The sequence below is a fragment of the Megascapheus bottae genome, chromosome 10, assembly GCF_031878675.1.
Source record: "Megascapheus bottae isolate mThoBot1 chromosome 10, mThoBot2.hap1, whole genome shotgun sequence".
NCBI lineage: Eukaryota > Metazoa > Chordata > Mammalia > Rodentia > Geomyidae > Megascapheus > Megascapheus bottae.
In genome coordinates this window covers 24,508,557-24,530,180 of record NC_143518.1, presented here as the reverse complement: position 1 = coordinate 24,530,180, position 21,624 = coordinate 24,508,557, and the positions used below count along the sequence as shown (strand labels likewise).

The 21,624-nt window shown below is 33.4% G+C and overlaps 1 protein-coding gene across 1 annotated transcript in view; it reads right to left on the bottom strand.

Moving 5' to 3' along the window:
* The window catches only part of Cop1 (COP1 E3 ubiquitin ligase), a 95,486-nt gene that overhangs the window by 61,343 nt on the left and 12,519 nt on the right, over positions 1–21,624 (bottom strand). The window contains exons 3-6 of the mRNA XM_090340379.1: positions 19,163–19,260; positions 13,391–13,467; positions 12,385–12,504; positions 5,796–5,864 (exon numbers count right to left, since the gene is read on the bottom strand). Of these exons, the coding sequence (XP_090196505.1) occupies positions 5,796–5,864; positions 12,385–12,504; positions 13,391–13,467; positions 19,163–19,260 (364 nt within the window). The remainder of the gene's footprint in view (positions 1–5,795; positions 5,865–12,384; positions 12,505–13,390; positions 13,468–19,162; positions 19,261–21,624) is intronic.

Genomic DNA, 21,624 nt, shown 5'->3' with positions numbered 1-21,624 from the left:
ACAAGAAAAATAAATAAAGATATAAGGATCATAAAGAAAGACACTAAACTGTTATTTTTTGCAGATTATGATGTGTACATAGAAAACATAAAAGAATCTACAAATAAATTAGAATTGATGAGTGTAACAAGTTGCTGGTTATTTGAAAAAAAAACTTAAAAATCAAATCAATATCTATATACCAGCAACAGTAAGAAAACTAAAATTAAAGACACAGACATCATTAATAACACAAAATGATTAAATCTCAAATAAAGATGTATTAAGATACCCTGAAAAGTATCAAAATTTTTGGATATTTTAAAAGACCTACATATATATATATATATGAATATATATATATATGTATACAAAACACCATATTTATGGATTAGAGAATACAATGTGAAGACAGTCTCCCAAATTTATCTAGAGTCAAAGTGATCCCAATAAAAATCTCATCAGATTTACCATGGAAATGTACTAGCTGATTGAGAAAAAAAAAGCAAATAGCCACGAACAGCCAAGACTTTCATGTACAACAAAAATTCTAACAATTATTGCAATATAATATTGCCCAATGGATATATAAATAGAAGGATGGAAGAGAAAACAGCTCTAGAAGCTCACATACACAAGCATATATGGACACATGACATATGAGAGATTGAAACTTCAAAGCAAAAGAGAAAAGGATGGACTGCTAAAAATGTTTGGATAGCTGGGTATCCATATGAAAAGATCACTCCCTACATAGTATACACAAAAATTTCAAACAAAAAACGGAATAAGAAAATACCATCATGATCATAGGTTTCTTTTCTGGCTCAAAAGACTATAAAAAGGCTATAACAAGAATAATCGGAGTCTATATTGAAACGCTGTGCAAGTGGGATGTGACTCAAGTGGTAGAGTGCTGGCCTTGAACTGAAGAGGTCAAGGACAACACCCAGACCCAGAGTTCAAGCCCCACGACTGATAAAAAAAAAAGTCCTGTGCACTATTAAGGACATTATTAAGTTAGGAGCAGCCTAATTTTAAAAGGTATTTGTGAAAGATCAATGTTTACAAAGAATTTATATCTAGGACATACAAACTAAGGTAAATCCACCAAACAAACAAAAAGCAAAACCCTGAAAAGTCTTAATAAGTAGCACTCCAAAAACATATATTAGAAAAAAGAAGAAAAAATCCAAAATGGCCAATAAATAGTTACCAGGTGCTAAACCTATTATTCATCAAGAAAAGGCAAATTCAAACCCCACAGAAATAGTAATACATATTTCACAGTTAAATTGGAAAATACATACTGGCACCAACTTTTGGCAAGAACAAAGTATATGCAAACACTAAGTATCTACTGGAGGAGTATTTAATACAAGGAACACTAGGAAAACAAGCTAGCATTGGCAGTTTAGTATGAATTTCTATACCCTATGACATCTAAATACATTCATATATTTATGTATGCTAATATGTACTCAGATATACATATACATATATATGAGATACAAGTATTGCTCTCAATATTCCAAACCAAAAAACCACCCAAATGTCCATCTACAGCTACTTTTATGAAAAACAGTGCACTATTCAAAAGAAATCAATTATAACTACATAGAACCATATAAATGAATCTTAACATTGAGCCAAAAACAGGAACAAATGATTACATAGTGCACAAGTGCAAACACATAAAGGGCCAAAACACAGATCTATATTTGGATTTACGTAGCAAAACACTAAAGAAAGGAAAGGTATTGAATGCCATATCTGGATATTGGTAAATTAGTAGGCAAGAGAAAAGGCTGTATTCTGAAGAAGGAGGTGGCCTCAGATGTTGCAGAAGTATTTTGCTGCTCCATCAAGACAGTAGTCACATGCAAAGTCATTCTACTTTAAACCATAAATTTGATTAATACAGTTGTCTGTTTTATTTCAAATACTAATTTAAAATTCCATTAAAATCCAAATAAAACTAAAATTATTCAAAAAGAGATACTAAAATGGTCCAAAAATCTATTCAAAATTACATCAAAAGAAAGAAAAAGCAATCACTCAAATGCGAGTACAGATCTGAACAGATGAAAATAGCTTGTAACTGGAACCCAAAGACTTTATGTCTGAACTAACTACAGAAGAAGATGAATCTGTTTAATTACTCAATGCTTTGATGAGCAGACTTTAAAATGACCTTCAAGGGGCCAGGAGTTTGGCCTAGTGGTTAAAGTGCTTGCCTAGCATGCATGAAGACCCGGGTTCGATTCCTTGGTATCACATACATAGAAAAAAGCTGGAAGTGGTGCTGAAGCTCAAGTGGTAGAGCTCCCTTGAGAAAGTCCAAGGACAGTGCTCAGGCCCTGATCTCAAGCCCAGGACTGGCAAAAAAAATAAATAAATAAAATGACCTTCAAAAATCTCCACCTTTTAGTATCTACATGCTTGTGGAACCCTCACGTTTAGAATATACTAATGATTTGTTCCTAAGAATGAGGAAACAGCAAAAATGTCGGGATATAACAGAAAAGATTAAGATACAAAAAGCAGATGGTATTTGTTTTTTTCAATTGTTACCTCTGAGAAAGCTGATTGTGTGTGTCCTATTTATGGAGAAGCTCATGTGGCTTGGAAAGGTTCTTAGATCAGTCAAAATTGAGACAATTTTGCCAGGCATAGTGGCTCATGCCTATAATTTTAGCTACTCAGGAGGCTGAGATCTGAGGATAAATCACTGTTCAAAGCCAGTTTGGGCACTAAAGAACACGAGACTCTTATCTCCAATTAATCACTAGAAAATGGTAAGTGGGGCTGTGGCTCCAGGGGTATGGCAGTAGCCTTGAGCTGAAGAGCTTAGGGACAGTGCCCAGGCACAGAGTTCAAGCCCCATGATCCACAAGAAAAAAAAAAAGAGACAATTTTGCCCTGGCTAACACCTTGATTGCAGTTTGCTCAACAGTTCAGAGCCAAGCAACCTGGCTACTCTATACATTCCCTGACTGGAGATATAAAATTGTTTGGTGTCTTAAGCCATCAAGTTTGAAAGTAATCTGTTACATATATAATGCAAATACCTACTAGGCATCTTATACTTTCTGTTTTCTAAATATTCTGAAAAGAATGTGTATGGGTAAATAAACTGAAATTGAAAAGTAAATACTAAATTCAATAAGCCCTAACAGTCAGCACCTAACAGCATATAAAAGCCAGATAATAACAGTGAAGTCATAACTATGTTAAATCAGAAAAGCATTTTAACTCAAGTGTTATATATGTCTAAAACAATAACCTAATGAAAACCATGAACAAAATCAAATTTGATTTTCAGGGTCAATCAGAGGAAAAATTTCAAAGTAATAGATTGGCTCTAATTCAATATATGTATTACTTGAATAAAATTCAACAATAAACTATATTCCAAGAGACAGGAGCAACAAATGTATTTTTGAAGACCAAACATGCAAATGTCTACATCTTATTTAATTTTGTGTGCACTAAAAGAGAAAACACAAGTGCATTTCAAGAATTCAGCATATTGTGATTTTATAAGACACTATAGTACCAGACTCCAACTGTGAAGAAATTTACAGTTTAAGTCAAGAAAGCAGGTAAAAAAGTTAAGCCAGTTTCTTAATCCACTCAATCCAGTCACTCAATCACGAATAAACTAGTAACAAGTAAAACTAATAGAACAATAGAAATAATAAATACAACCAGGGCAGATTTGTCTTCTGACTAATAAAACAGTGGTTCCCTGAAGACTGAATCAATTCCTCTTGAAGAGTCTGGGTTTCTTTCCTAAGCTTAGCATGTTTCAGCTGTATACAATCCCAGGGGGTCTATAAGATATACCTGAGCTCATCTTCATTCTGCCCCTGTAGAATTTGGGAGACTAGGACAAAGTTAAATCTAACAGTGTCAAATAATTCAAGAATTCTAGGTCTGTTATCTTTAATCCACTAATCTCAAGTCTTCTGTTATCATCTATGAAACTGTGGCAAGCTAGCTTGATGGCAACAGTAAAACATCTCAAACCTTTATCACTTAAAAATATTTTAAGAGTATTTGGTGCAAACATCAGTAGCCCCCAAAAGACATAATAGAAAACATGCAGGAGCTAAGTAAAACTTAAAATCAAAAGCCATTTTATTTAACCCTCAAATATTCTTATGCTTGAGCAGTTCACTTGATTAATCTATTTACTCATTCATTATTTGGCATGTTATTTTACACTAAATCTCATTCTCAATGAGTTCAAAGTCTAATATAGAAATAAAAAGTAAAATAATTGCAATGTAATTTCATACATTTTTCTCAAAAAGGAGATAGGCATAAATGGATCCTCCACATCCCCAGCTACTGCCCAGAAAAAAAAAAGAAAAAAAATTACATAACGAAAACATAGCTGCGTGCCAAAAGCTCACACCTATAATCCTAGCCTATAATCCTAACTCATAATAGGCTGAAATCCAAAGGATGATGGTTGAAAGCCAGCCTGAGGAAGACTAGAGGTATGGCTCAATTGGTAAAGTACCAGAGAAGCAAGTAAGCGAGCAGACTGAGTACAAAGACCTGAAGATCTGAGTTCAAACCCCAGTTCAGCCCCCCAATGGGGGAAAAAATCCAAATAACAAAAGTATCTTAAACATATTATAAAGATAATGTTTTTATTAAAAGACACCTACATACAAAGATCACAATTGTTAACTTAGCAAAAGTGAAGGATGAGAAAAATACAATCATCTAAGAAATGGAAATATGAGGTTTTTAATTATACTGTTTGGGTTTTTTTCTTCCTTTTCCTTTTTCTTTGGTTTCTACCCTTTTGTCACTGTTTCTGATCTCTGTACACTTTGTCTTGTATCTACTAAGTTTATCTGATTTGGGAAGAGGAAAGGGAAGCATACAAATGGCAAGACAAAGGGTGAACCAATTCAGCAGTCACTCACTATATACTACATGCTGGAAATGAACTATGCAATTTGGGGGAAGGGAACTAGGAGGGAGAAAAGTGCAGAGAATGCGGGAGGGGTGACATTGTTAGAAATGAAATGTACTCACTACCTAACTTATATAGCTGTAACCCCTCTGTACCTTTACGATACAATTAAAAAAAAAAATAGTGTCCATTAAAATGAAAGAAAAATACAATCACAAATCATCTAAGAAATATTTAGCTATTAGCACAATCCAAATGTAATCTAAACAGTCAAAAGATTTAAACACAATGAATAATTAAAGGAAGAAGTATCCTACTAAGGTAATATAAAATTCTGGCAATATAAACAGCATGCATCACCAAAATAAAAACAGATCATTTTATTTTCAGACAGATAACTCTGAATATATAGATGGGCATGTTATCTTTTTAAGATCCCTTAACTAGATAATTCTTAAACAACAATAAAAACCCTGTCCTTCAATTAGCCTGCATGACTTTACTTCCAAGTCTAAATAGGTTTATCCAGAAATAATTGTACTAATACATTTCTGACTGATTTTTGAAAGAAAAACTATAACTCTTAAAGCTTAAATTTTCCAAAGATTTCTTATCATGATAAGAATGTCATTTGATAATTCTATTTTCTACTTTTTAAATCTTTGATATTACTGTTATTTAAAAGTTTTTAGTACATTTCCAAAACTTGTTCTAAAACACTGAACTGTAATGGTGAAACAACAAAACGAACTTAAAATGTGAGAAAATTTTCTGAAGTTAAATGCTTTTAAAAATATTTTAATATGTTGTACTTCAAAAGTTTTACATAGAAGGAACAAGAACAGATGAAACATCATGTAAAACATATAAAATAATATACCTCTCTCTTATTTCTTCTGGCAACCTTGAGGAATTCCATAAGGATCTGTAGCTGGGCTGCATGCGATTCCTACAATAAAAAAAATTATAATTGTTTTTTAATAAATAAAATTCAGCTCAAAAATTTCACTAATACAATACGAGTAAAAAATAACTCTATGCACACATTTAAGTTAGTCTACTCTTTCTAGTTAATAGTGTATCATTTCCACTTGGCATTGAAAAAAACAAGTCATTTTCCATGAACCAGAGGAAACAGGTGTTCTGCATATTGAAAACCTACGCATGGGTTTTGTTTTCCCTATCAAACTTACAACGAAGTCAAGACAAAATTTCTAGACATAAAAATCAGTTTTCCTGTAACAACATCATTGGTAGCAATAAGCATTTTCATTTTTTATTTTTAAATTTATTTTTTGGCCAGTCCTGAGGCTTGAACTCAGGGCCCGAACACTGTTTGGGCTCTCCTCAAGGCTAGAGCTCTACCACTTGAGCCACAACACCACTTCTGGCCTTTTCTGTGTATGTGGTCCTGAGGAATCAACCCAGGAGTTCATGCACGCAGGGCAGGCACTTTATACCACTAGGCCACACTACCAGTCCCTAGCAGTAAGAATTAATAAAGACTTTTATACTTTTCAAAACCAAATTTACACCTTCTAGTTATTAGTCACATAAATGTGAGAATACATTTCTGCACATTTTACTCAAAATTAAACCCAGTATTCAGGTGAAAAATGAAAAAGCAGAATTCAACTCCAGAAAGGAAAAACTCTCAAAATGTCATGGTCAAAAGAAACCACAAGTTCAAAGGAAATTAGACCAAGTACATGCTCTAGGAATTCCATCACGAAACATTTTCTGTTGCAATTTAGTCACAGTATTGTGGATATGATTGTGATGCATCTACTTATAATTTTTTTAACCTTCAAAAAAGAATAAAACCGTACATTCAATAGAAATAATCTAACACTAAATTTTTTTTTCTCTGACTATACAGATTCTGGGCATAAACAACCCACAAGGCCCAGCCAGCCACCTAATCAGGAAGGTAAAGTAATGCAGTAAACTATTCAGTGTATAAAACACCTTTTGGCTTAATATTTTTAACTTAAGACAAAATGAATCATGTATAATCACATCATTAAATTGTGAAGCTACCAATTGGGAAACTATAAGAAGATAAACAGCAAATTTACAAAACTGTAATTTCATATGCAAATATGAAGAAAATTATACAAAGGACACAGAAGGTTAAAAAAATTGATTGCAAATGGGAAGGGGTTAGCTAGCATCATTAAAATAAAAAGAAGGGCTGGGATGTAACTCAGTGGCAAAGCGCTTGCCTAGCAAGTACAATGTCCTGGGTTTGATCCCCAGTACCAAAAAAGAAAAGACAATATATATCTATATATCTATAGATATATATAGTTAAAAAGAAATAGAACAGAAAGTAACTTCTGGGTTTTTTAATGTGTTTTTATTTTGGCAGTCGTGGGCTTTGAAGGTAGAGCCTCACACTGGCTAAGAAAGGTCCTTATTTCTTCGAGCCCTATCTTCCTTGGGTCCTTTTGCTATCTGTAGTAATTTTTCAGTGCTGAGTTTTTGTCTATATAGCCTTAGACTACAATATCTATAAATACACAGTAGCTTAAGATTAAAAAGTGTGTACCATCAAAGCACAATATTTTCAAACAAAGTAAGATATTTAGCAAAACAAACTATATGCTAAGCTATAATGAAAATCTTAATCAATTTAAAAAAAACAAAGTATAGATTGAAGTTCTGCTCTTGGCTAAAATGATGTAAAAGGGACTAGATTTGTATTATTATCTTAAACAACAAAATATCAGCTCAACTATATGAAACAATGGTTTTCAATGGAACAGATATATCACATGTTGCTAACAGGCACACTGAAAAAAACTCTGAAATACAAAAGCATCAGTTAGAATACTCTGAAAGGCAGCATCAGCAGTCAGGCAAAATTAGTACAGATTAAAAAAAACCAAAACAGAAAACAAAAAACAATTCTGCTTTATTCGTTTAGAAACATGCTTAAAGACATTCAAACCATCTCCAAGTAATTTAAATACATAGCTGAGCAAAACTCAGAAGTGTGCAAGGGAATACAAAAACATACAATAAGGAACATAAAACAATACGATTTCTAGCTTCCAGTAAAAAAAAAATAACATGCATTCATGAAGTAGGAAAATATATCTCATAAAGAGAAAAAGTTGATCTATAAAAACAGATAAAAAAATGACTCAGGAGCCAGTCATCCTGATACATTCTTGCATTCCCAGCATTTAGGAAGATAAGGCAAGAAGATCACAAATTCAAGGCCAGCACAGCCCAAATAGCAAAACTCTGTCTCAAAAAACGAAACAAATCATTATATAAACAAATCAGATAACAGAATAAAATATACAAAAAAAAAGATATGCATGCTGTTCTTGAAGTTAGGTAAAAAGCACAAGCATAAGAAGAAATATGAAAGTTAGCAAATAGTTGTAGAAACTATCCAGAATAAACCATATAGAAAAAACTATCAAACAAAACATTAGAACTGTTTAACAGTGAGTTATGGAACAACTTTAACCTCGCACTAGGTGTAGCTAGTTTCCAAAGTGTAGAAAATGAAACAAATTTGAATAATGGCAATGCATTGTGGGGTTTGTAACATATGTACACCTAAGATATATGACAAAAATAGAATGACCAAGAGACAAAAGATACAAGTATAGTACTACCAGACTTTTTAAATACAGATGAAGCAAAATGTTACTTGGAGGCAGAATATGGTAATGAATATATTAAGAAATTAAAATAAAACACTACAAAACAAAAAATAGCTGATAAGCTAAAATCATGTACTTTATATTCTACAACAATTACAACTAAAATACAATTACCAAAGTGTATATTTGGTAAAGCAGAAATTCTTTTTCTCTATTATTCTCATTCTCTCACCACTTCATATATTAAATGGGTAAAACAACTGAGGAGAAAAATAGACATAGAACACAAATTAACTAATTCATGAAACATGATATCAAGTGAAGAAACTTTCAACTTCAGTAGTAATCACAGAAATGTGTAAAAAGACAAATCTGTTATCATCAAGAGATCCATGTTAGCAGCTAATAGGTAGAAATTAACAAGATCCAAATCAGAAAATGAAAGTTGACCATCTCTACCAAGAAGCATGTTCTTCAATAGCTAATATTTAATATGATTAAAATATATCTGCACATATCTTATTAGCAATTACCTTAAATAATCACAGTGTATTCATGGATGTATATATGTGTCTATCTATCTAGACACACCCATGTATATATGTCTATCTAACACATATACATATAAGAACAATGAAATATGTGCAACGATGCTTAATTCAATACTGATACTGCTAAAATCTAAATACTGATCAAAAGTATTAAAAATACTCTTGCAATGGATCATCCTTGATAAGCTAAAAAACTAAGTATCAATTATAAGCTTCCAAAAGAAAGTTTATATAGGTCAAAATAACTATAGTATGAAAACATATTTGCACTTCTAATTCACAGAAACAATACTTAAAAATTGCAGCTAAAATGCAGATTTGTTCCTCAGTTGGCTCCTTCTTCAGAAAGATCTATAGTCTAAAACTAAGATAATTGTGCTCTTCAATTCTAAGCCACAAAGGAGTTAAGACAGTGAAGTAATCATATTTAATATGTAATCATCTAGTTTCAGAAAAGTACTTGTGTCCAACACCTTTAAAAGATGGAGTTATACATTAGTATGGAGAGCTTCTATTTTACCACTGGGTGGAAGGTAGAGGAAGGAAAAACAGCTGAGCCAAACATGAAAAGATCATCGATTTCATATACTTCTTCAACACTACCAACAAATTGTGTCTTCAAGCCTATACTAAATGAAACATTGACTGTCATCAATCCTGGAATAACTGTTCCACTATTTAGTGTTAGTTCCTAGTTTTCCCTAGTGGCTTAATGTATAGGACTCTCACACACTTTGTCAATTTGAATTTACAGCTTTTTGTTCACATACAAGATGTTCCTATTCATGGGCTCAATGGTTTCCCTCATTTGTCATAACCACTAGAAACCTTGGGCTCTCCTAGCAGAGATTCACAATAGAGCAAAACCTAGATACATAAGGCCATATAGTATGACGCTAAATGAAAGGACCTCCAGGATATAGAAACAAAAGCCATATAATGAGTGACTGTTGTCCTTAATGTACTGTTATCTCTCATCTCTTTTGCTGTCCCTTGGTTATCTCATATTTTTACAGTATTTTACCTTATATCTGATATACTGTATATATGTTTATCTGGTTATTTGAAATAGGATAGGGAAGAGGGAAGGGGGGGGAAAACAAGATGAGTGGTGGAGGTGGGGGGAGGGAAATGGGGACCAAGACATGAGAAAGGGTATCAATCAATGTTTGTGAAGTAATGCACCTCATATCTGGTGAATATAATGTAACCCTTCTAATAATTACAATAAAAGATATATGAAAAAGATGTTCCTATTATTGACTGCCATTTTCTTTTCCTTTCTTTCTTTTGGGGGTGGGGGAGAGTAAAGGGATAACTCAGGGTCCAAAAGACTAAACTCAGGGTCTTATACTTGCCAGGCAAGCTCTTTTCCACTAAGCTAAATCCCTAAGCTCATTTTCTTTACTGTCCCTTTGTTATAATATTCATAGTTCAAAGGGCAAGGTAATGGGCCAGTTTAGCCTAGTGGTAGTGCTTGCCTAGCATTCAGGAAAACCTGGTTTGATTCCTTGGTACCACACACACATAAAAAAGCCAGGGTCGGGAGCTTGGCCTAGCGGTAGAGTGCTTGCCTACCATGCAGGAAGACCCGGGTTCGATTCCTTGGTACCACATACATAGAAAAAAAGCTCAGAAATGGTGCCGAGGCTCAAATGGTAGAGCTCTAGCCTTGAGAAAGTCCAAGGACAGTGAACTCAGGTCCTGAGCTCAAGCCCAGGGCTGGCAAAAAGAAAAAACAAACAGAAATGGTGCTGTGGTTCAAGTGGTAGAGCTCTAGCTTTGAGAATGTCCAAGGACAGTGCCCAGGCCCTAAGTTCAAAGCCCAGGACTGGCAAAAAAAAAAAAAAAAAAGGCAAGGAGGTAACAATATCACAAATAAGTCTTTTTGAAAGGATTTATTGTTCTGTTTATCTACATGCACACACACACAGATACACACTCACTCTCTCATACATACAGTGCACATTCTTCTCCATAGCCTTTAACACTACAACTAAAATAGTAGACATTAAAAAAAAAAAACTGTAATCAGAAGTAAAGGAGAAATTTCTAGCATGATTAAGTCAACCTCACTAATTCCTTTCGTCTACTAAAAGATTTTCATACTACTTAGTGAGGCCCTAGGTCAGGGATAAGCCAACTAGAATATACAGGGGTTTTTGTTGTCATTATTTTTTTTTTTTTTTTTTTTTTTTGCCAGTCCTGGGCTTGAGCTCAGGGCCTGAGCCCTGTCCTTGGACTTTCTCAAGGCTAGCACTCTACCACTTGAGCCTCAGCACCATTTCCGGCTTTTGTCTATGTATGTGGTACCAAGGAATCGAACCCGGGTCTTCGTGCATGCTAGGCAAGCACTTTAACCACTAGGCCAAACTCCCGGCCCCTGTTGTCATTATTTTTAACTGAAGTTGGAAAAAGAAGTTCTTCTCTTATCACAAGTCACAAATATAAACAAAGTGTCAAAGGATAAAATAAATATATCAGAAAAAGAAAGCATAGCTGGCATAAAAGGCTCTCAACATTACATTCAAATCTCTAATCTCATTTGCAGTCTTTTCACAAAAGCCACACATCTAATCCTCAAAATTTGGTTGTTAGGTTCATCTGCCCTGTAGCTGTGAGCAACTCACAATCACTATCTCAATAAATTGCCACTTGATTAACTACAATGTCAGTAACTAGTCAGGATGTATATTTGCTTTTGTTAAGGTGTGTGTTGCTTTTTAAATATTCAACTGCAGATTAATAGATAGTTTCAGCTTATACTTCTATTCATTTATTTATATAAAACAAATAAAATTTATAATCATTATAAACCTATTTATAATCACATGTTCTTAGTTATACCACAGAATTGCTGAAGAAACACCCTCTGCAAGGATTTCTACCTAATGGAGATAACATCAATAATTGTTTCATATGAAGATGGAACTTTATTTTCTCTAATCTTTAGCACTTATGTTAATAACAACTAGTCATTGGAAATCTTATATTGCTTCCCCCTCCCGCCCCGCCTTGAGATGGGGGGTCTATGTAGCATAGGCTAGTCTCCAACTTGTGATCCTCCAGCCTACTCCTTGTGGTTGCTGTGACTAAGGACACGAAGCATGAAGCACAAAGCACACTTAAGAATTTGATCTTGAAATGAAGACTCTTGTCAGAAGTGTGTTTTTCATATCTTTTTTAGCCAAATTTAAAAAAAAATGAATTACTGACACTATGATTTTAAGCACTGCTACAATAAATATCTGTAACTCCAATTTAAAGCATTTCTTTAAGTTAAGCTACCACTTACTGCTTCCAGTTGTTTCTTCTTTTGCACTAGTAACTCCAACATGAGGTTGACATTAGCCAAATCAAGGTTATCTTGGTCAGTTCCTAACAAATCTTGAAATATTTGCCACCTGTGGCCATTCTAAAAATGAAAAGAAATAAAGTAACTGTTTAAGAAGAATGTTATATAGATTTAAAGAAATATTTAACAATTGCTTCTGAAATGCATATTACGTATAGCAAAAACACACTGCTGTATTCCACCCTGGACCTTTACAACAGCTCTTCAGTAGTTCTTCACTGCCTTTTAGTTATAATGTAAACATTATTTCTCCTTCAACTGAATTTAGGTAACAGGTATGAAAGGGAAATTAAAGGCAAATATTAAGGCAGAATTTTGGAAAGTATCATTTTTTTTCAGAATAAGTAACTGTTTTAGTATTTTTTTTTTTTTTTTGCCAGTCCTGGGCTTGAGCACAGGGCCTGAGCACTGTCCTTGGACTTTCTCAAGGCTAGAGCTCTACCACTTGAGCCTCAGCACCACTTCCGGCTTTTTTCTATGTATGTGGTACCGAGGAATCAAACCCGGGTCTTCATGCATGCTAGGCAAGCACTTTAACCACTACACCAAACTCCTGGCCCTGTTTTAGTATTTGTCTAAGTACATTTTAAGCTTTCCTTTCAAAAAGTAGGAATGAAATTCAATTGTCTTGATAATTGGAAGATAATCCTTTTAAACTATATCAATGTTTATTCTAAATATCTGACCATTTTGTTTAGCCTGGCTATTATAATCTTCCAAATGTCATTATTAAAAACTATCTCAACATGCTACCAACTTTTAAAACAGTAACCGCTCCACTAAACTATGACAAGTTATTCATTTGAATATTTAAAGTTATCTGAACAGAACTTTAAATATCCTTTATAAAAAGCAAATAGCATACTAAGTTTTAGTATCAACCCGATATTAAAACAAAAACAACAAAACAAAATTATTAAAAATAGTAATGAGAGTTGAAACATACGGTGCTACTCACTGAGTGGTCCAATTTGAACCTCTTTTCCTCAAATCTTTGTTTTTGTTTGAGAATGAGCTCATTCACTAAAAACAAAAAGAATACAACAATTATTTGTTAAATAGATCTTGTAATTCTGTCTAGATAGATTTGAACTTAACAAATTATAACATTTTTCTTGTAACTATTACTACTTCAAATTCTATTACCATATACAAATTCTTTAGAAAATTTTTCACTGTGTGACATAGTCTCATGCTAGCAAGCATAAGTAACTTGTAAAACAAGCATTAAAGATTTTTGCTTTGTTCTATTACGGAGAACACTATGAATTATCTATCTAAAACCATCTCATTTTTCTTTTGGTAACATAATTTTTTTCAAAATGTCTATGATTCTTGACTAACCTAAGCCATTTACTCATTCATATCCTAAATAGTGACTAATGTGATCCTCAAGCTTGAATTCAGGGCCCAGATGTTGTCCCTGAGTGTTTTTTGCTCAAGGCTAGCACTTCTACCACTTGAACCACAGCTCCACTTCTGGCTTTTTTTTTCTTCTTTTTCTTTTTCTTCTTCTCCTTTGCAGTTTACTAGAGATAAGAGTCTCATAAACTTTACTGCCCCAGGCTAGCTCTTTTTTTTTTTTTTTTTGGTGAGTCATGGGGCTTGAATTTGGTCTGGGCGCTGTCCTTGAGCTCTTCAGCTCAAGGCTACCAAGCTACCCTTGAGCCAAGCCCCACTTCCCGTTTTCTAGGGGTTAATTGGAGATAAGGCTTAGCGTTCTTTAGTGCCCAGGTTGGCTTTGAACCTTGATCCTCAGATCTCAGCCTCCTGAGTAGCTAGGATTACAGGCATGAGCCATTGCACCCGGCCCAGGCTAACTTCTAACTACAAGCCTAATTTAGCCTCTTGAGTTGCTAAGATTATAGACTTGAGTCACCTGTATCAAACGGAGTCTTGTTAATATCAATTAGGCTGGCCTCAAACCTGTGACCTTGGAACTCCAGTTCCAGGATTAATTAGTATATTCCAATATGATCAGCTCTAGGACCCAGTTTTACCAGAAAGAGTTGTTGCTTTTAAAACAAAGGTAAAATCCCTTCCCTACCTTCATAAGGACATGGTATCTCAACCTACTTAAAACCATTTTCTCATTTTAATGGTAACTAGCAAAAGAACCAAAGCATAGGCTGGAAATGGAAGTACAGAAAGATAGAAAGAACTTAACAATATTGCTTAACCAGTGAATTAATACAATGCAGAAACTATTTTCCTATAAATTGATCCATTTTTATACTACAAGGTGATTTTTAATTTAATCTTTCTAGGTGATTCTGGGTATTTTTATAAGTGGAACAAAAAAAAAGCTGGAAGGAAAACACTACTAAGTACCATTAGGCACTTTAGAGACATTACCTTAAGGATAATGTGTTCCTTTAAAGAGGATAGAGGATAGAGAAAAGACCTTACTCAGGGTAGATAAGAAAAAGACTAATTATTAGGAAGATAGACACCCCTCTATTACTGTCCTCCATGCAACTGTAAATATTTTGAAAGAAAAACAAACAAGAAAATATTCAGGCCCTACCAGGGGAGCCAAGACCTGCTCAAGCAACTCAAACTAGCGAGACAGATAAATATACACCAGTTAATACACTGCGTGATAATCAGCATTATACTTGAAATAGATTCACAAAGTGTAAAGGCCGGGTATCACAGAAATAGAAGTACACAGCCTATGGATCAATCAAAACGTTAACAAGTAGGCTTCACATAAATATGATTTAAAAATTAGGACAAATAGGCCTAAAGAAACTAAGCAGAGGAATAAAAAGGAATTCAGAAAAGAAGTGAGTGAGTGTGTGTGTGTGTGTGTGTGTGTGTGTGTGTGTGTGTGTTCTGCAACAATCATAAAGCAATTGGAAAGAAAGTGATTTAAAATAAATAAAAAATATAGTTTGGCACTGGTAAATCATGCCTGTAATCCTAGATACTCAGGAGACTGAGATCTAAGGATCATGATTCAAAGCCAGCTTGGACAGAAAAGCTACTGAGATTCTTATCTCCAGCAAACTACCCACAACAAGCTGGAAGTGGTGCTGTGACTCTAGTGGTAGAGAGTAGCCTTGAATAAAAGAAACTTAAGAGACAGCACCCAGGTTCTGCGTTCAAGCTTCTGGACCAGCACAATCAATCAATGAATATATTAAACACCGGGTTGTAGTAATTTTGCAAATGACTAACAGGGGCTAAGAACTAAGACTAAGAATGTAGGTATGTTAGAGCCAAAAATAAAGAAAGAGAGATGAAGAAAAAGAGAAAGGGGGAGGGAAGAAAGAGAGGGAGGGAAGGAGGAAAGAAATAAAAGTATATCAGTAATTTTTAAATTGAACTATATATTTATCAAACTAAAGTTTTTATCACTGGATCAGATTTTTCATATATCTAAAAATAATATTTTAAAAACTATATCCTACAATAAGACATGGTAGCAATCCTTTTTTCTTTTAGTACTTTGCTCAATTTCTTCATCAAGGAATCACTGTTTATTTTGGTACATAAAAAGTCCTTTAAGGGCCAGGAATGGAGCTTAGTGGTAGAGTGCTCACCCAGCATACATGAACCCTTGGATCGATTCCTCATTTTCACATACACAGAAAAAGATGTAAGTAGCACTGAGACTTAAGTGGCAGAGAAGTAGCCTTGAGTAAAAAGTGTCCAAGGACAGTGCCCAGGCCCTGAGTTCAAGCCCCAAGACTGGCAAAAAAAAAAAAGTAAGAAGTTTTTAAAAAGTCTTTAAGAGTACCGAGTTATAACCAATGAATTCAACATTCAAATGAAAATACACAAATGCTACCAAAATTCCACATTTACAGGGAAAATATTTCAAGCCTGTGTTATAACTCACAAACAAGAAAATGCCCAATTTTATTCTACAACTTTTGCCATTAATTTTTAAATAATGGTTTGTTCCTAGGAGAGGACATCAGCTTTAGGTTACTCCATAGTCTATGAACTGAAGAATTTAAAGATTCCATCTGTGCCCTACTAACCAACACACAGACTCCAGGATATAGTTAGTATCTATTCTTTGTGGAATAAATAAACCGAATCTTAATTTCAAGTTCTAAACATGTAATGCCATTTTTATACTTCTCATAACAGTAAATATTTACCTGAAATTATAATCAGTACACAGAAGTGAAATCCAAACCTGAAGTATAGTTTATACTTTGGTTATAGTTCTGTGAAATCACACAACATTCACAGTATTGACACCAACAATTCTCAGTACCAAGAAAATTGCATTTTACTGATAAAGGTTCTACTCCATCAACTATCTTTTTAGAGACAAGACAATTATAGCAAAAGGATATACTCATAAATCACAATACTAAAGACCATATTCCAACTCTATCACTTAATTACTATATAACTTCATATATGTCACACACACACACACATACACACACACACACATACACAATGTTGTCTGGGCCTCAAGTTTATTTATTTGAGGATGATAGAAGAAGTATCTTAAAGGACTACCAAGAGGATTAAATAATCCATGTTCATAAAGCTTGTAAGACAACAGTTGACATTAGTGAGGGTTTCCTATATCATATTTACTTTTTTGAAAACAGGTTTGCGTGGCAGTGTGTGTGTGTGTGTGTGTGTGTGTGTGTGTTTGGTTTGGCTTTCTGGTTGTTGCTTTTTCCTTGGAGACAAGTTTTCTCTATAGCTTAGGTAATAGAATTGGAGGCTTGTCACCATACCTAAACCTAAACAGATTAAAATTTTGAAGACCTTGCCGTTTACATTAATGCACAGCAGGTTCATAAAATTCTGAAGAAAATGTTAGTTACAAATTTTACATATAGAGAAAAACACAATGATTCAGATAAAAGACGAGAATCAGAAACATACACACACCCACAGCAGGAGATGGTAGAGTCGGGGAAACTACAAACTAAGCTTTGCCTGAGGCATCAGAGAATGTAACAAGGATCAGAATTGTGAGCACACGTATTTGTTTATCCATTCGGCCCTCAACAGACATTAATGTGGCTTCTACCTCTTGGCTCTTGTGAATGCTGTTGCTATGATCATGAATATAAAAATACTTTTTTCAGACCCTACTTCAACTATTCAGGATATATAACTCAAAAGTAGATTTACTAGATCATATAGAAATTTCATTTTTTTTAATTTTTCAGGAACCATCATACAATATTCCTTACCTATTTTTCATTATCACTAAAATATCACTTTCACTAATTTCTCCACATCTAAACCAACACTTGCATTTTGTTTTCTTTTTACAGAAGTATCAGATATCAGACATGTAATCTGTGTATTCTGAATTTTTTTGGCATTTTTCTTTTTTAAACACTTGCTGATTTATTATAAAGCCTGCCTTATAGGGATACAATAATGAACCAGATACAGACATACATAAAGTTATGTGGGAAAGGGCATGGAATTTTCATACCAATGCTAGCTGCACCTCCATCCTAGCACCTCTAAGGTTTATCAACAAGTAGCTTTCTATGCTCCCTTTTGGGAATTCACTAGATGATTCACTGAGTTGCCAGATGATTCAAGATCACTGACCATTGATGTACAACTCAGACCCTCTTCCTTTCCTGAGAATGGAGGGTAGACTGAGTTCTAGCACTCTACTTAAGTGTTTGATTCTTCTGACAAACAGCTACACTGAGCCTACCTAGGAGCTCCCAGGTATCATTAATCTCACCTTATTTGTACATTTATGGATTGCAGATGGCACTTTCTATGTGTAACTAGTCATCTTCAGAAATTATGTATCTGCAATGTTGGCATATTAGTTTAGCCTCACTATTTCTGTTATAAAGTAAGTCTTAAATTCTCATTCCCATTGAAGTTTAGCACATAATTTTATATTGAAGTTGGTTATGATGTTAGAGAAAGATACCCCTTAGTTATAAAGATTAGTATCTCAACTAAACCAGACTTTGGAAGATAGGTGAAGGAAAGAAAAAAGAGAAATCTCAAGTCCAAGGGGATGAAGAACAGAAAGAATGTGTACACTGGAGGAAAGAGAAGGTACAACACTGAGAGCAAATAATATGGAAAAATGAGTATTTATGGTAGGCCAAAATCTAATATGCAAGTAGTCACCACATGCTAACTCTGAGCATGATATGGTGATATTCTTTTAAATGACAGACACTACAGATATCTTGACAATATCTTAAGTAATTCAATAGGAACAAACTGTTTGTTTGGAAGTACATTAATATGTAGTGTAGGCTGACCTCAAATTCTTGATCTTCTTGTCTCAGTCTCCAGGTGACAGATTTAAAGGAATATCTCACTTGGCTAGATTTCTGGATTTCTAACTATTTAGTTAAGGTCTCAGATCTGTCTTTTCCAGTTCTTTTTATTTCTATACTTTTTTTCTCTAATTATTAGTTGGCCAGCTCATACTCTCTTCCTCCATCTGGCAATTGTACTACCCAACTCTTTTTCTACCTTCTCCAGTCAGGATCCCCAAGCTTGTGTTCTTTACCCCATTAACCTCATTTCTGTTCCAGAAGCAGACAAGAGGAATATGAAACACTATGTAGAGAAATTTAATGGAAAATGAAATCTATTTTGTAAGCTAAAAAGATACAAAGCACTTTAGTGAATACCTGTGAACTTGCTTACCTCTGAGCTAGGTTTTCTGAATAAATTATGGCTACCACTTATCTGGGGGGAAAATGATTTTCAAAAATTAAAATAATTCCAGACTCACCCAAGAAATTAGGATAGAGATGGTCAATATTGTCCACAACATAGTTACACTTGGGACATCTATTATTGTCCTCCAAACTTTGATGAATACACTTGTAGCTATTAGCAGGGAAAGAATAAAACAAGTTTAATTAAATCAATGAAAAAAATAGCAAACCAGTAAAAAAAAAAATTAGTCTTGATTTGTACTCATTTTAAATGTAAGGGATCTAACATTTTTTTTTATTTATACTTCATACTGTAAGATTTATGGGGTATTAACTAGAGGAATAGTGTATAAAATTGTTTTAAAATAAAATAAACATATTATATGTAAAAATGTATACCTAGTAATTCTAAGTTCAAAGCTTATGCAATTTACATAGTACATACAAATATCATAAAAACAAATTCCTATGGTTTTAGTTAAGTAAACAAAGCATTCATATTTATTGAGTGCCAATACTCTTAATAAAGAGCTCAATGGAACAAAACTGAAAAAAATAGAATACTCAAAGATGAAAATTAGTACATAAACTATCAGGAAAGTATCACCTTCAGTGGTAAAAAAAAAAAAAATGACTCAAAAGTAGCACTAGTTTATACTAATTACATTAGATTAAAAAAAGAAACCACTGGTATAGTTAATAAGTACAAATAAGTATAAACAATCTTACATACTCTATTGAAGGAAATAGAACTAACATTAGCTCTTTTATAAAAAGCAAGATGCAGGAATAACCTCGAGGTTTCACAATCCCTTTACAATAATGAGTTTTATTTCTAACTAAGTTCAGATATATTCAGAAGGTGCTTCAATGTAGCTTTATCTATAAATAGTAAGCTAAAACAGAAGAAACTTAAAAACTAAGAAATTGGCTAAATAAATCTGTAAACCTCAATCCAACATAAGATTATAGTGCAATAAGAATTATACTATGCATGATGTGATGAACAACAAAGTAATCATTGTAACTGGAGAAATGTAATTATGGGAAAATTTCTTTTTATATCATAATTCTGTAATACTGAACCTTTAGCAACTGTGTATTACCTTAAAATAAAAAAATATCTTTTTCTATATTGTTCAAACTACAGACAAATATCGAATTGGCATGAGATAAAGCATCAATACAGTAACTTGTTGAACAGATATGACAATATATGCATTTGTATGTTCAATATATGGACAATGTAATCCTATATCTATTAAAAAGAATCTGCATATATGTATTTTAAACAAGCTGAAAAGGACACTTATATATACAATGTTAATACTTTCCTTCAGGAGTAAAAAACTCCAGAAAAAAAAATTCTGTAGTTAAATATATATTACCCTGAAAATCAGAAAAATATTTCTGGAAATTATTAAAATCATACCTAAACTGAAAGTATATATTTTATCCTATATCAAAATTATTTAATATTAATTCAGCTTTACTAATTGAAACTAATTTCTGTATCAACCTACCCTCTTCTACCTGAACAACAAAGTTCCTTATCCTATAATAATTAGGTTTCACTATTTTAGTTATCAGTTACTTTCTCACCTTGGTATTTTCAACATAAGTAATCAAGGGAAAAGCACAATCAAAGTAACAATGGTCTTTGGTACAGCACAGAGGTCTAAAGATTAGAGTAAAAGCCAAGCACTGTAATATTCAATACCTACTAAACAAAGGACCCTCACAGTGTTTCACTAATAACTCCATCCCCTCTTACATATATACCAATGCTATAATTACTGCAGTGTCACATGGTGCCCTCCATACCTGACTGAAAATTTCCTAAAAATATAAATTAAGCAAACTACACACTAAATGTTTTATCGTCCATTGTTTTTGCAAGTGAGAAGAATACTGTAGATACAGAAATACAACAGACTAAGAATCTCAATATGGAGAAATTTAGGTCTGCTTCAGAAGAAAAGGAGATGAGTTATTATTACTGGGAAATACTCACCCATGACAAGAATTACCATTTTAAAAAATTATCAAGTCATGATGAAGACAATTTGCAAAAGTTATTAAAGATGAGAGGCTGACAGATAAGGAGAACATAAGTAGTGTCAAAAATAGCTTCTATTTTTAAGAAAAAGTGTTAGAATATTAGCCAATAACAAAACAAAAATAGCAAGTTAAAAATCAGAAATATAGTTCTGTAGCCAAATATTTTATCTTGTATTCACAAGTCCTAGCTTCAACCTTCAGCACACACACAAAAAAAAACAAATTATTAAATTGAACAAATTGTCAATACACAAGAAGCTATCCCAAATCTAGTTTCTATCCTTTCTGTAGCAGGTTAAACATATTTGCTATCAACAAGCTTAATTCTACACTATCCCTTCCTAAAAAGACCGTCCTCAGCAACAAAATTCAACTCTAAAGCAATTCTAAAGAGGATTTGACAATATCCATCCATATTAGGAAATTGAATTTCATCAAATTACGTTTTGTACAAAACTTAACCAATGAAGTAACT